General features: G+C 44.5%; 1 protein-coding gene across 9 annotated transcripts in view; it reads left to right on the plus strand.

The window, feature by feature from the left end:
- The window catches only part of SPO11 (SPO11 initiator of meiotic double strand breaks), a 308074-nt gene extending 293201 nt beyond the window's left edge, over positions 1–14873 (plus strand). For 7 of the 9 annotated variants that reach the window (XM_063963476.1, XM_063963477.1, XM_063963475.1 and 4 more), the window contains 6 exons: positions 1141–1250; positions 1308–1425; positions 2791–2828; positions 5532–5608; positions 6013–6124; positions 14629–14873. In XM_063963476.1, the coding sequence (XP_063819546.1) occupies positions 1141–1250; positions 1308–1425; positions 2791–2828; positions 5532–5608; positions 6013–6124; positions 14629–14748 (575 nt within the window). In that variant the 3' untranslated portion in view covers positions 14749–14873. The remainder of the gene's footprint in view (positions 1–1140; positions 1251–1307; positions 1426–2790; positions 2829–5531; positions 5609–6012; positions 6125–14628) is intronic. The other 2 variants (XM_063963471.1, XM_063963478.1) reach the window with 2 other exon arrangements.
- Positions 14874–15166: the final 293 nt, after the last annotated feature.

Genomic DNA, 15166 nt, shown 5'->3' on the forward strand with positions numbered 1-15166 from the left:
CCTGTATGCAGCCAACAAGGTTGGCGCTCCTGCTTCCAAGCAGACTATTGCTCGCTGGATCTGTAACACGATTCAGCAGGCTCATTCTACGGCTGGATTGCCGTTACTAAGATCAATAAAGGCCCATTCCACCAGGAAAGTGGGCTCTACTTGGGCGGCTGCCCGAGGGGTCTCGGCATTACAGCTGTGCCGAGCTGCTACTTGGTCGGGTTCAAACACTTTTGCAAAATTCTACAAGTTTGATACCCTGGCTGAGGAGGACCTCATGTTTGCTCAATCGGTGCTGCAGAGTCATCCGCACTCTCCCGCCCGTTTGGGAGCTTTGGTATAATCCCCATGGTCCTTACGGAGTCCCCAGCATCCTCTAGGACGTAAGAGAAAATAAGATTTTAAACCTACAGGTAAATCTTTTTCTCCTAGTCCGTAGAGGATGCTGGGCGCCCGTCCCAAGTGCGGACTACTTCTGCAAGACTTGTATATAGTTTTTGCTTACATAAGGGTTATGTTACAGTTTTCCTCAGTCTCGGACTGATGCTGTGTTGTTTCATACTGTTAACTGGTTCGTATATCCCAAGTTATACGGTGTGGATGGTGTGGGCTGGTATGAATCTTGCCCTTAGATTAACTAAAATCCTTTCCTCGTACTGTCCGTCTCCTCTGGGCACAGTTTCTCTAACTGAGGTCTGGAGGAGGGGTAATAGAGGGAGGAGCCAGTGCACACCCATACCTAAAGTTCTTTCTTAGTGCCCATGTCTCCTGTGGAGCCCGTCTATCCCCATGGTCCTTACGGAGTCCCCAGCATCCTCTACGGACTAGGAGAAAAAGATTTACCGGTAGGTTTAAAATCTTATTTTTAAAGGTATGGAACAGACAGCTTGGCGGACTGATTTCATTAAACGGAAAAACTTCAGTTGTTAAAGTGTGTTATTTAGCTCAGTTATACCCCTTCACACTTACATCAAAAGCCCTGGTTCTTGCACGTGTACACATATCAATCTGTGATTTTGTTATTTGTGAATGGAAACAACCTGCTCGTTACCAGGGTCAGACTGAGACCAGGGGATTTGCTGGCTAGCTAGACCTCAAATATCCTGTAGTAATGTATTATATATTGAATGCATTTGCTCTTTAACACTAAAGACATGAGAACCTGTGCACGGTTTGTACTCATAATTGAAAAGGATGCAACATTCCAGAGGCTTCTTGATGATGACTTTTGCAGGAAGTCTGGTCCTTGCATCCTAATCACGGTGAGAACTAACCCTCTGACCCCAAGACAGTACATGCAGAGATGTTTGTAACCTCAGCTCCTTTTTTATTGGCAGGGAAAAGGGGTCCCTGATCTAAACACCAGACTCTTTACCCGAAAGTTGTGGGACACTTTCCATATCCCTATTTTCACCTTGGTTGATGCTGACCCTCATGGTATGATATTCAGATATTAAAGAAGTGTAAAATACTGTATTTTCCCCAATGTAAGCTGGAAACCACCTACAGAAACACTACTACATTGGGAACTACTAATGTGATTTGCCTATGACATCCACCATTTCTTCAGAAAACACAATGGTGATACAGGTTGAGTATCCCTTATCCAAAATGTATAATGCTCTATATAGGGATAAGGAAAAATAATAAATGCAAAGTAGAAGGAAAACACAAAACAATAATTGCTCCAGGGTCTGGAAACCAAACCACCAATAAGGTGCCAAAGATAAAGGGATTAGTTTATAATGGAACATAAAGGTTGCCCTTTGCGTATCCATAAATATTCATCGCCATGCTTATGCTTCCACATCTTTATTTTGATGGACTGTACATTAATAAATACAAGTAGGGAGACATTGCTCCAGGCCTCACTCCCATCAATCAACCCCACCATTAAATCACTTCACCAATGTTTAATAAATAGTCCTCCTTCCACATCCCAAAAAAATAACTCCCAGAGACCCTACATGAAATTATTATTAGCCCTTATAATATATTAACAGCACCCTGAATCTACTCATTAAATTAAAGGCCACACATTTAATAAAAAGGCCCAATATTTTTTTCCTTTACACCCACTGTTACATTGCATGAATAATTCTCAGATTAAATTGATATCTACTACCTGCTGTCACATTACATTAATACCCCCAATATTACACTAATAGCTCTATAACTTTACATTAATACAACACACCAAATCTTGCATTTTATTAATAGACTCCACACAAATTATATCAACACAACAATATTCATAGTCTGTCCCACACAGATTACATTATTATCTCATCCCAACAATTACCTTATCTGCAGAGCTTGAATGCTGTGACGCAGATTCCTCTGTCTTCTTCTGCACAGCCAGATGTACTGAGGGGTGGAGAGGGGCACTAGCCCATGTTGAGGGGAAAGCGGGAGTTGAGCAGGATTGATGGAGCCGAGCGGCAGGGAACTGAAAAACGAAGGGGGACAAGTGAGAAACAGGAGAGGAGGGCTGGAACAAAGATGAAGGGAAGAACAGATAGGGAACTGGCTGGATTACTGCAGAGGATCATCAACCTGTTGTGACTGGCTGTGCATTCTGTCCCTTTTCCAAGCCAGCACTGCTGTGAGTGCAGGGTGGGCCCATAAGTCAAGGGCTCAGTCTGTAATAAATAGCACAATACATGAAGTGTTTGGATGCACTTGCTCGGCAGCAAAGTGTAACTAAAAATAATTAAAAAAAATGTTGACGACTGCACACTCTGTACATGTCAAAGCTCCATCCCGCTATATAATGATACATCTGTTTTATGTTGTAAATAGGGATTGAGATAATGTGCATCTACAAGTACGGCTCTGTGGTGAGTATACACTGACCTAAAATAAAAGCTGGAATTATATACAATAATTCATAGTACAGGTTGAGTATCCCATATCCAAATATTCCGAAATACGGAATATTCCGAAATACGGACCTTTTTGAGTGAGAGTGAGATAGTGAAACCTTTGTTTTCTGATGGCTCAATGTACACAAACTTTGTTTAATACACAAAGTTATTAAAAATATTGTATTAAATGACCTTCAGACTGTGTGTATAATGTGTATATGAAACATAAATGAATTGTGTGAATGTACACACACTTTGTTTAAGGCACAAAGTAATAAAAAATATTGGCTACAATAACCTTCAGGCTGTGTGTATAAGGTGTATATGAAACATAAATGCATTCTGTGCTTAGATTTAGGTCCCATCACCATGATATCTCATTATGGTATGCAATTATTCCAAAATACAGGAAAATCCGATATCCAAAATACCTCTGGTCCCAAGCATTTTGGATAAGGGATACTCAACCTGTATCAGTTAAAATAATAGTAAGAATGTTTGTTGTTCACGAAATGGGAAGTCAGACTGTGGAAATATCTGCCGGTTGGGGTGGTCGTGGACATTCTTTTAACTGGATTTAAAGTGGATTGATGCCTTTCTTTAAACAAATTGTTTTCTAGATATCATTATTAGAGGTTGGGTATGATATTCTGGCGCTCAGTAAGTTAAAAGTCAGAATCCTGAGAGCGGAATCCTGACTTTCAAAACCCCGATTTATCCCGGTGAGTATTCTAACCCTATGCCAAACCCACCTCTTCCACAACCTAGCCCTAACCGTCCCCTTCGGAAGCCTAACACTAACCTCCCCTAATGCCTAACCCTAATGCCTAACCATAACCCTTATACTTACCGCTGAGATTTTGCGCGTTGGGTTTCCACTGATGGAATTCTGACTGTTGGCATGCTGAGAGCCAGGATATTGACTACATCCCATTATTAGAATGACTCATTTAAGAAATAAATCTGAATATTTATTTACCCTTTGCTGTAATGACAAATGTTTTGTTTGTTTTTTTAGATACTTTTAGCTATTTTAACCTTCCTAACTACAGTATGTAACTGCACCAGAACCGGAAATGTGCAAGATGAGCATCTTATTTTGAGGGCAGAATTTGCTGTGTGTGAACAGCAGATGTCCTGTCAATTGGGACTGTATGAAATAAAATTAATTATAGTCTCCAGTGGTACTGAAACCTGTGCCATTTTACTAAACTGGATCAATATATACAGTATAGCTATATATATATAAAAATGTATGTATGTGTGTGTGTGTATGTTCCAGCATATTTACACCAAACTTGGTACACATGACTTACAACCCTAGGGGTGGGGGTAGGAAGGGTGTGACATGTAAAAAACTATAGTTTTTGGGGTCGCTGAGATGAATAGTGACACCCAAGTTTAGCCCCATCGGCATGGGGGGTGAGAAGGGGTGAAAAATAAAATGTCCAAAATGACCGACATCAGTGTCAAATCCATAGTTTTCGGGTCACTAAGCTGATTGGTGACAGTCTCGATGACATTTAAGCCCAAGTAACGCCGGGTAAGGAGCGTTTGTTTCTTTGTTTGTTTGTTTGTACGAGATAAACTCGGGAACTGCTGAATGCATTTTTAAAATTGATATGTTCCCTAGACTGTCCGTTAACATATATGCTATGTATCTTCACGCTAATTCTTTTAGGGGTTGGGTAGTGAAGTGAAACTTGAAGATGGGCGCAATGAAAATAGTCTTATTGCATTAAGATTTCCACGCGGGCGAAGCCGCGTGCAAAAAGCTAGTATATATATATATATATATAGAGAGAGAGAGAGAGAGAGAGAGAGAGAGAGAGAGAGAGAGAATCAGGAGGCACTGATGACCGCAAAAACATTGCCGAAACGTTGAATCACTATTGAGTTCAGTGAAGATCTTAGGATAAGGAGATGAACTTGCACTCACAGTTATTGATATCCAACTGCAGGGGTGCTCATGTGGAAACCTAGCAGGGCAGTGTTAATCTATGTGTTTATACAAACTTAATCCATAGAGCACCGCACTCACAGCCTTTTTGAGAATAATGAAAGGTGATTTAGGGTTGTGCAGGGCCGGACTGGCCATCTGGCACTTCTGGCACATGCCAGAAGGGCTGATGGTCTAGTGGGCCGATCCGGTCCACAGAGAGCTGGGAAGGCTGAGTTCAGCGCAGCTACCGGCTCTCTGGTTTGTCCCCAGCTGCTGCCGTCGCTGCAAGGCGTGTCCCGTTGCTAAGCAATATGGGGGCGTGCTGCGGGTCCACGCCCCCTGACTCGCGTCACGCCCCCATTTGCAGTGTCCGCGCGCCCTTTACATGGAGCGTGCGCCCCCTTTCTTGTGCACGCGTGTCTTCGGCACACGCGCGCACGAATGCCAGGGCCGGACGGAGTCCCCAGTCCGTCCCTGTGTGTGTGTGAGATAGATAGATAGATAGATAGATAGATAGATAGATAGATAGATAGATAGATAGATAGATAGATATTTGCAGCATAACTTGTTGTGCCCTGTACATGTTTTAGACCTTATTTACAACTTTATTATACAGTATCTTGTTTGAACACCAGTGTTGTAAAGGTAACCTGGCTCTAGCTAGTATTTTTCAGCTGCTGAAATTGTTGGACAAAAGTACATTTCAACCTGTAAGCTATAGCCTTTTCTTTCAGTCAATGTCATTTGAGGCTCATAATTTAACAGTACCATCTATTGCCTGGCTTGGTCTGCTGCCTTCCGACATAGAGAGGTGAGAGATGTTATAACTGTCTATGATGGGATTGGGGCCTCTGTGCACCATTAGGTCCCAGTGGGCCACTCTCCCTTGTCTAATTCACAAGGAGCTCCTTGCAGCTGTATCCAGAGAAAACAGTACAAGACAAACAGGTGTAAATTCTGTCTCCAGTGGTCCATACTATGTTCTCAGAGGGTTTCCTGCATTTTATACTACTTGGGGAAGAAAACAAGAGTAATGATAGGATTTTGACAGATCTAGATCTTGAGATACAGTTCATTTGTAGTTAGGTTTAGATTAGAGCTTTTGGCTAATGTTAGGTGTTATGTTTAAATACTGCCATTTGAGATACCTTAGATGTAGAGTTGTTACTTGTCTCATTGGACAGGTAAGTGTAATACCTCCTATTACTATTTCAGACTGAACATCCCTTGCCAAGCCTTAATTCCATTGTCAGCTCTGGACCAAAGGAAGCTACTGAGTTTACAGAAGAGGCCCTATGTCTCCTGCCAGCCACTATGGAAGAAAGAGGTTTGCTTACACTGCTCTGCGCATCATGTTTATCTAATTTGTGCATACACTTTTCCTTTCACTGGTAAAATTCAACATTATGTAACACAATAAAATGAGATCTAAGAGACTAGATTACGTTTATTAAAACTGTATTATGCCCTAGAGGTGGAGCGAAGTATTACAGCATGTCCCTTCCCCATGGTTAGTTTCACAGCCCTGGGCTTCTCAATTGTTCTTTTATGATGTGGGCAGCATTTATAGAGCCATAAAATAATATTTGTTACCCCTGTCATAATTAAAAATGTTATTGTTCTCAATTAATATTGACCCCTTATTATAATAAATATTACTCAATTAAACATTATTGTTGCCCCTTAATGTGTAAATAAAATATTTTTTACAATTATTTTTGTCTCCTTACTCAACACACAATGATTGCTCATATAAACATATTGAGCATTCTCATGTGCTGCTTGTCGGCGGTTTCGCCATTACAAAGTCACTGCACATTGCCGGCAGTTTGACAATCACCTTCCAAACTGTTGAATAATTATTTTTTTAATTAATTATTTTAGTACATTTTCCCCATAGTAATTAGGGAGTAGGAGATTCCCAGTTTGGTAATTTTATTGACCATTACTTCCAATGGGATGCAATTTGCACCAGCCACAAGCCGTTACAACAGAGAATAGCAAAAATCAGTATACTAGAAACATTAAGAGGCTGATTCAGGTTGTATCGCAGTGTGCAATACAACCGCAAAAACTGAGAAAAAGATGTACATCACACCCAGCCGTCGCAATTGGGAACATGGCGGCGGGCCTCCTGTGGGCGCAGCTGAGCTAGCAGGAGGCATCCTTATGTTCTGCTAACAAGCAGAATTTGTGATGCGTTTGCAATTTCTGCTTGTTGAAGGGGGGGGGGGGTGGTTAATATGCTGGACAGCCTTGCCCTGCGTTGGGCGGTCCCCATCATGCGATCCAAAGGATTGCAAATTAGCAAAATTTGCAATCCTTACTGAATTAGCCCCGTAATGTACAAATATGACATTTACTTCTAACTAAGTAGCCGCATTGATACTGTAGTTGTGTATGATGGAAAATAGATGCAGTATCACAAAATAGGTGTTGTACCAGTCCTTTTTTTCTGGTTCAGAAATGAGCCCAAACATACTGAGGCTCATTCAGGTGCTGTCGCAAATTGGGTATTATATGTACATCGGTCAATGTTTCTCTTACGTCCTAGAGGATACTGGGGTTCCATTTAGTACCATGGGGTATAGACAGGTCCACTAGGAGCCATGGGCACTTTAAGAATTTGAAAGTGTGGGCTGGCTCCTCCCTCTATGCCCTTCCTACCAGACTCAGTTTAGAAAATGTGCCCGAAGGAGCCGGTCACACTTATGGAACCTCCTGAAGAGTTTTCTGCACTTATTTTATATGTTTGTTATTTTCAGGCAGGGCTGGTTGGCACGAGTCTGCCTGCTTCGTGGGACTTGGGGGAAGGTGGGGACGGCCCAACCTCTTGAAGGGTTAATGGTACCGTTCCCCGCTGACAGGACACTGAGCTCCTGAGGGAACTATTCTCAAGCCCCACCACGGCAAGCGTACATTCCTGCAGCACGCCACTACCCATAACAGAGCCAGAAGAAAGAAGAGTGGTGAGTACTAAGCCAGCGTCCAGACTAGCGGGTTACCGGACATTATGGCGGCATGAGGGAGACGCACAGCTTCTAACCGGGGTGGAATGCATCTCCAGACACAGAACACAGCTGCGTCTCAGTACACTGTACACAGTACCCACACTGGCAAAAATAGCCTTAAAACGGTTTTCTTTACATCCATTTTAAGCACCAGATTACCTCAGCCAGTATAAAAAAAGCGGGAAGACCGCGCGCCATTGAAGGGGCGGGGCCTTCACTATGAGAGGATCCAGCGGCTCACCAGCGCCATTTTCCCTCTGCAGTGGACACAGACGCTGACTGACAGGGACGCGCAGCTCCTCTGGATAGACTCCAGATTACTTCAGCGGTACCAGGTGGTCATATCAGAGGGGGAGCAATTCTTAGTGTACTAAGTCCCTTATCACGGTACTTTAGTCTGCGACCCGGCTAAGCTTGGCATTAGCGATAAGGGCGCGGTGGGGGCTGGCTCCAAATAACTCTGTGTCTTCCTTAAGGGCTCTTTGTGGGTTAATTGTGCTTAACCTTTTCGTGTGTGCGTGTGTGTGTGTGTGTGTGTGTGTGTGTGTGTGTGTGCGCTCTGTCACATTTACATTATGTCAGGCAAAGAGTGTGTTTCTTGTACAGTGGAGTGTTCCTCTTCACCAGGGGGCTCACTACTGGGTACTCGGGGCAGTGCACCTTCCCAGAATAGCATGACTGAATCGGATTGGGTTACTTTTATTAAGGGAATGATCTCAAATATTTCTACAAAGCTATCCCGCAATGAGAAAGAGACGCAATACTTACTCCCTTCTCCACTTTTATCACTGCTTAGTACATGTCCCCCTTAGTCCCCAAACCAGCGTCTAAATCCCCTCCCATTTGTCAGCAAAAATGATCTATGGCCCATATCCTGCAGTCTGACTATGACGCTGACATGGGTCAGACATAGAGGAGAGTGAGGTGGATTTGGAGGGAGGGGATGCTACTCTGTCATAGGGAATAGAGGCTCTTATAGAGGCTATCAGAGATGTTCTGCAAATTCCCATAAGATGTCAGGGGAGTGTGAGGAATCTTATTTTAATGTAAAAAAGAAGTCCTCAGTCACTTTTCTTGCATCAAAGGAATTGAATACCCTGTTTGAAGAACCGTGGGTTAATCCTGATAAGAAATTTAAAATACCTAAAAGGTTGCTCTCCTCTTTTCCTTTTCCCCTAGAGGATAGGAAAAAATGGGAAAATCCACCAATAGTGGACGCATCAGTCTCTAGGCTGTCACGTAAAATTGTCTTACCTGTCCCTGGTACAGCCTCCCTAAAAGATACGGTTGATTGTAAAATTGAGACTACACGCAAATCATTGTACACAGCTGCTGGGGTGGCCCAAAGACCCACTATTGCATGTGCGTGAATCACAAAAGCCATTGCTAAATGGTCAGGTATCCTAATTGAGGGGTTAGATTCCTTGTCTAAGGGGGATGTTTTACTCCTGCAGCATATACAGGACTCTGCGAACTTTATGGTAGAAGCCATAAAAGAGATTGCTTTGCTTAATGCACGCACCACCACTATATTGCAGTGTCAGCACGCAGGGGCTTGTGGCTATGGCAGTGGACTGATGCGGACTCCAGGAAAGGCGTGGAAGGCCTGCCATTCACAAGAGAGGCCTTGTTTGGAGACGAACTAGACAAATGGATCTCCAAAGCTACTGCGAGTAAGTCTACGTATCTTCTTTCCGCAGCTCCCACAGCCAGGAAAGCTTATTCAGCTTCAAATTTACAGTTCTTTCAGACAGCCAAGTTTAAGAGAAAATCCAGAGGCGCTTCTACGTCTTCCAGAGGTGCAAGTGGTAAACCACGCAAACCAGCAACTGCAGGTGCTCAGGAACAGAGCTCAGGCTCTGCTTCCTCAAAACCTTCAGCATGACAGTGGGCCGCGAGGCCTGGGGGACTGTCAGGTGGGAGCCAGACTAAAATTCTTCAGTCACATCTGGTCAAGTTCGTGCCGGGATCCATGGGTCATAGATCTTATTTCCCAGGGATAAAGACTGGAGTTCCAAGACCTCCCACCTCACAGATTCTTCAAATCAGGCTTACCAGCTTCACAAGAGGCAAGTATAACTTTACAGAAGGCCATCCAAAAACTGGTACAGACTCAAGTCATTGTTCCAGTTCCACCTCATCTGCACAACAAGGGATACTATTCCAACTTCTTTTTAGTACCGGAACCAGACGGTTTGGTATGACCAATTCTGAACCTTAAGTCGTTGAATCCGTTCTTAAAAGTGTTCAAGTTCAAGATGGAATTTCTGAGAGTGGTGATCTCAGGCCTGGAGGAAGGGAAATGCCTTGTTTCTCTGGATATCAAGGATGTGTACCTTCACATTCCAATCTGGCCACCTCATCAGGCTTATCTACGGTTTGCACTACAGGACTGTCACTACCAGTTCCAGGCCCTGCCATTTGGTCTCTCCACAGCACCGAGGGTATTCACCAAAGTGATGGCAGTGATGATGTTTCTCCTTCGCAAGCAAGGAGTGAACATAATTCTGTACCTGGACGATCTTCTGATGAAGGCGCCGTCCAGGGAAATTTTGCTGGACAGCATTGGCCTCTCAACCAAACTTCTCCAGAATCACAGGTGAATTCTGAACCTTCCAAAATCTCACCTAGAGCCAACTCGGCTCCCATTCCTGGGAATGATACTGGACACGGAGTCGCAGAAAGTGTTCCTTCCGTTGGAAAAGGCATTGGTAATCCAGTCGATGGTTCGGGATGTCCTGAAGCCAACTCGGATATCGGTGCATCTATGCACTCGACTTCTAGGGAAAATGGTGGCCTCTTACGAGACGCTTCAATACGGAAGGTGTCACGCAAGATCCTTCCAGCTCGATCTGTTGGACAAATGGTCTGGATCGCATCTTCACATGCACCAGAGGATCCGTCTGTTGCCAAAAGCCAGGATCTCCCTTCTGCGGTGGCTACAGATTTCTCACCTCATCGAGGGTAGGAGGTTTGGAATTCAGGACTGGATCCTGTTAACCACGGACGCAAGCTTCAGAGGTTGGGGAGCAGTAACCCAGGGGGTGCAGTTTCAAGGAAGATCGTCAAGTCAGGAAGTCACCCTTCCAATCAACATTCTGGAACTTAGGGCCATATACAACACCCTTCTGCAGGCCTTTTATCTTCTACAGGATCGGGCCATTCAGGTCCTGCCAGACAATGTAACGGCAGAGACATACATAAACCGACAGGGCGGAACAAAAAGCAGAGCAGCGATGTCAGAGGTGTCAAGAATTCTCCTCTGGGCAGAAAAAAATGCTGTGGTGTTGTCAGCGGTCTTCATTCCGGGAGTAGACAACTGGGAAGCAGACTTCCTCAGCAGACACGACCTGCACCTGGGGGAGTGGGGACTTCACCCGGAAGTGTTCAGGTGCTTGACACATCGGTGGGGGTATCCACAAATCGACATGATGGCTTCTCATCTCAACAAGAAGCTCAAGCGGTATTGATCCAGGTCGAGAAACCCACAGGCAGTGGCGGTAGACGCTCTGACGACTCCATGGGTCAATCAGATGGTGTACGTGTTTCCTCCACTTCCTCTGATCCCAAGAATTCTCAAAAGAATAAAAAGGGAAAAGGTTCAAGCAATACTCATTGCTCCGGACTGGCCAAGAAGGGCCTGGTATGCGGACCTTCAGGAGATGCTACTCGAAGATCCGTGGCCTCTACCTCTTCGCCAGGATCTTCTGCAACAGGGCCCGTTTGTCAATCAGGACTTACGCGGCTACGTTTGATGGCATGGAAGTTGAACGGCTGATTCTAGCCAGAAGAGGGATTCCTAAAAAAGTTATCCCGACTATGATCCAAGCCAGGAAGGGGGTAACGTCTAAACATTACCACTGTATTTGGAAGAAATACTTCTTTTGGGGTAAAAGCAGAGCTTATTCTGCAGTGGAATTTCACCTGGAACATTTCCTGCTTTTTCTGCAGGCCGGTGTGGATGTGGGCCTACGTCTGGGATCTATAAAGGTTCAGATTTTGGCCTTGTCCATTCTCTTTCAGAAACAATTGGCTTCTCTACCTGAGGTCCAGAGTTTTTTTAAAGGTGTTCTGTGCATCCAACCTCCCTTTGTGCCTCCCATGGCATCTTGGGATCTCAATTTGGTGCTGCAGTTCCTCCAATCGGACTGCTTTGAACCTTTACAGGAGGTGGACATAAAATATCTTACATGGAAGACCGTCACATTGTTGGCCTTGGATTCAGCAAGACGTGTGTCGGAGCTGGGAGCTTTGTCTCACAAGAGCCCCTATTTAATTTTCCATGAAGACAGAGCTGAACTCGGAACTCGTCAGCAATTTGACAGAGCTGAACTCGGAACTCGTTAGAAAGTGGTGTCTGCATTTCACATCAACCAACCTTTTGTGGTTCCGGTTATCACCGACACTTCAGAGACTTTAAAGTCTTTGGATGTTGTGAGGGCTTTGAAGATATACTTAAAAAGGACAGCTCGTCACAGAAAATCCGACTCGCTGTTCGTTTTTTATGATCCCATTAAAATTGGGTGTCCTGCTTCAAAGCAAACAATTGCACGTTCAATCAGGCTCACTATCCAGCATGCTTATTCCACGGCAGGTTTACCGGTTCCAAAATCTGTACAGGTCCACTCTACTAGGTTGATGGGTTCTTCCTGGGCGGCTGCCTGGGGTGTCTCGGCCGAGCGGCTACTTGGTTTGGTTTGAACACGTTTGCTAAGTTCTACAAGTTCTATACTTTGGCCTCTGAGGACCTTCAGTTTGGTCAGTCAGTTCTGCCGGATCCTCAGCACTCTCCCACCCGGTTTGGGAGCTTTGGTACATCCCCATGGTACTAAATGGAACCCCAGTATCCTCTAGGACGTAAGAGAAAATAGGATTTTAATTACCTACCGGTAAATCCTTTTCTCGTAGTCCGTAGAGGATACTGGGCGCCCGCCCAGTGCTTCGTACTTCCTGCACTGTTACTTGGTTAAGTATTGTTGGTTCAGCTGTTGCTGTTCCTGTTTATAGTTGATAACTTTCCTCTGTGTGTGCTCGTTTGGAATCTCACCACTATCTTTATCCAGAGGTGTAGCTAGGTGCCATGGTGCTCGGAGCGAGGGTATGTTTTAGCACCCCCCTCCACTGTACTGAATTAAGAGCCTAGCCAGCATGTGGTGGCATGTTACATTTGAAAAGAAAACCTATTTAAAAATCCTAAATTGGTGATAGGGCCATTTCTAGACCTTGTGGAACTTAGGGTGCATCAAAAATATAGGAGTATGGCTACATGGTGATGGGGTGGCCACAAAATAGCACCAATTCACATTAAACAGCACAGTAGTGTCCATTATTCACCTTATATCATACAGTAATTCCCCTTATATATGTTATGCTACATAGAACAGCCCCTTGTTCACAATACACCACACAGTAGAGCCCCCTATACACGTTGCACCACACAGTAGAGCCCCTTATACACATTACAACACAGTATATCTGCTTATACATGGGACATAGAGTGGTGCTGCAGAAGCCTGGGCAGAAAGAGGTGCTGCAGCATCTGAAATAGACATGTGCTGCAGCTTCCAGAAAAGAAAGAGATGATGCAGAAGCTGGGACAGAGAGAGGTGCTGTATCAACTGGACAACAAACGCACTCCAGGTGCTGCGGGACAGAAGTAGCCCTGCTGCACAGCTACAAGCAGACAGTGAGACATATAAAGAGGGTGGGCAGAGCTCCAGCATGTGCCATCTGTCAGTGCCTTCTGCTGTATTGCCCCTGGCCTGCCCTGTTCCCTATCTACTGTATTTTCTGCGCCCTCTCTGCTCCCGCTCTGCAGCTGTCTATACAGCAGTACACAGTGCAGCGTGAGAAGGGAAGGTGGTGACGCATCACGCGCCCTCTAACTTTTTTGTCACCCGGAGCTCGCGCTCCACCGGAGCCACCCTCACTACACCCCTGTCTTTATCTATCCTTCTCTCAAAGTATGTCCGTCTACTCGGGCACAGTTTCCTAGAGTCTGGTAGGAGGGGCATAGAGGGAGGAGCCAGTCCACACTATCAAATTCTTAAAGTGCCCATGGCTCCTAGTGGACCTGTCTATACCCCATGGTACTAAATGGAACCCCAGTATCCTCTATGGACTACGATAAAAGGATTTACCGGTAGGTAATTAAGATCCTATTTCTCTTACTGCGAATGTGTCTAAGCCCCACTGTGCACATGCACGGAGTGAATTGCTATTGCGGTCGCACTGAAGAATTAGTAGCAAAGTGAGTGACAGGAAGACAGCATTTGGGGGTGGGAACGGGGAGTGGTCGGGAAAATGCAGGCGTGTCATAGCCGTTCAGATGCCGTTTTCTGGGCGTGCATAAATTAGCAGTTGCAATCTTACTTGATACTGGAGTGTCTTTTGCATCCCGGGAGAGCAGCTCAGCCTGCGCATCTTAAGTGGCACTAAGACTCTGCAATATGACCTGATTTGCAATGATGGCACTGATGTATCAGCAATGTTCCGCCATCGGACAGAAATGATGCAACAGCATTGGGAGTTCCTATGCTCAGGTTAGCTTCTGCCTATATTAGTATATAATCGCACCTGAATGGGCCTTATTATGCTTTAGAAAGCATGGAGTGGAAGGGCTCTTACTACAGCATGATCAGTAACCTGCTCTCCATTTTTACCTTTCATTGTTAAATTACTGCTGAGATCAACATTTTTCATGATTTCAATAAAAGATAGTCTTTTTTATTAAATGGTAACATTTGTCTCACTGTATAAACAAGGTACAAAACTAGTTTTATTTTCCCCGTACATTTAATATATATGTTTTTCATTTTAGCTGGAGATTATGACATCAAGGAACATGAAGGCTGAAATTCAAGCACTGACTTCACTCTCTCCCAATTATCTTACCAGGGTTTACTTGCCCAACAAGCTGCAGTATGGTGGATGGATCTGAGAGGGAACTAGAATCTGTAGTTGTAAAAGTTTTGCATTAGTCATATACAGTTTATCACTTGTACCTGGCAGTTTTCATTCCAATCACTGTTATATATTGTTACTAAAATAAAGTTACTGAAAGCAGACAGGATAGGAATCTACTCTTTACGGAAACTGTACACTGAACACTGGTTGAGTTAATTACAAATAAATATATATATATATATATATACATACACACACACACACACACACACGGGTGTATCTTCCTATTGGCCAGGATGGCACTTGCCAGGGGCGCCTTCCAAAGGGGGGGCGCCGCCCGGCAGTGCCACACGCGCCAGGGGGTAGAATGACATAGTAGTTCTCACTGAGTACATCCCTTAGCAGTGCTCATGCACTGCTGGACTCTCAAAAGCGTATTGCACTCTGACACT

This window comes from Pseudophryne corroboree, chromosome 3 (assembly GCF_028390025.1).
Source record: "Pseudophryne corroboree isolate aPseCor3 chromosome 3, aPseCor3.hap2, whole genome shotgun sequence".
Lineage (NCBI taxonomy): Eukaryota > Metazoa > Chordata > Amphibia > Anura > Myobatrachidae > Pseudophryne > Pseudophryne corroboree.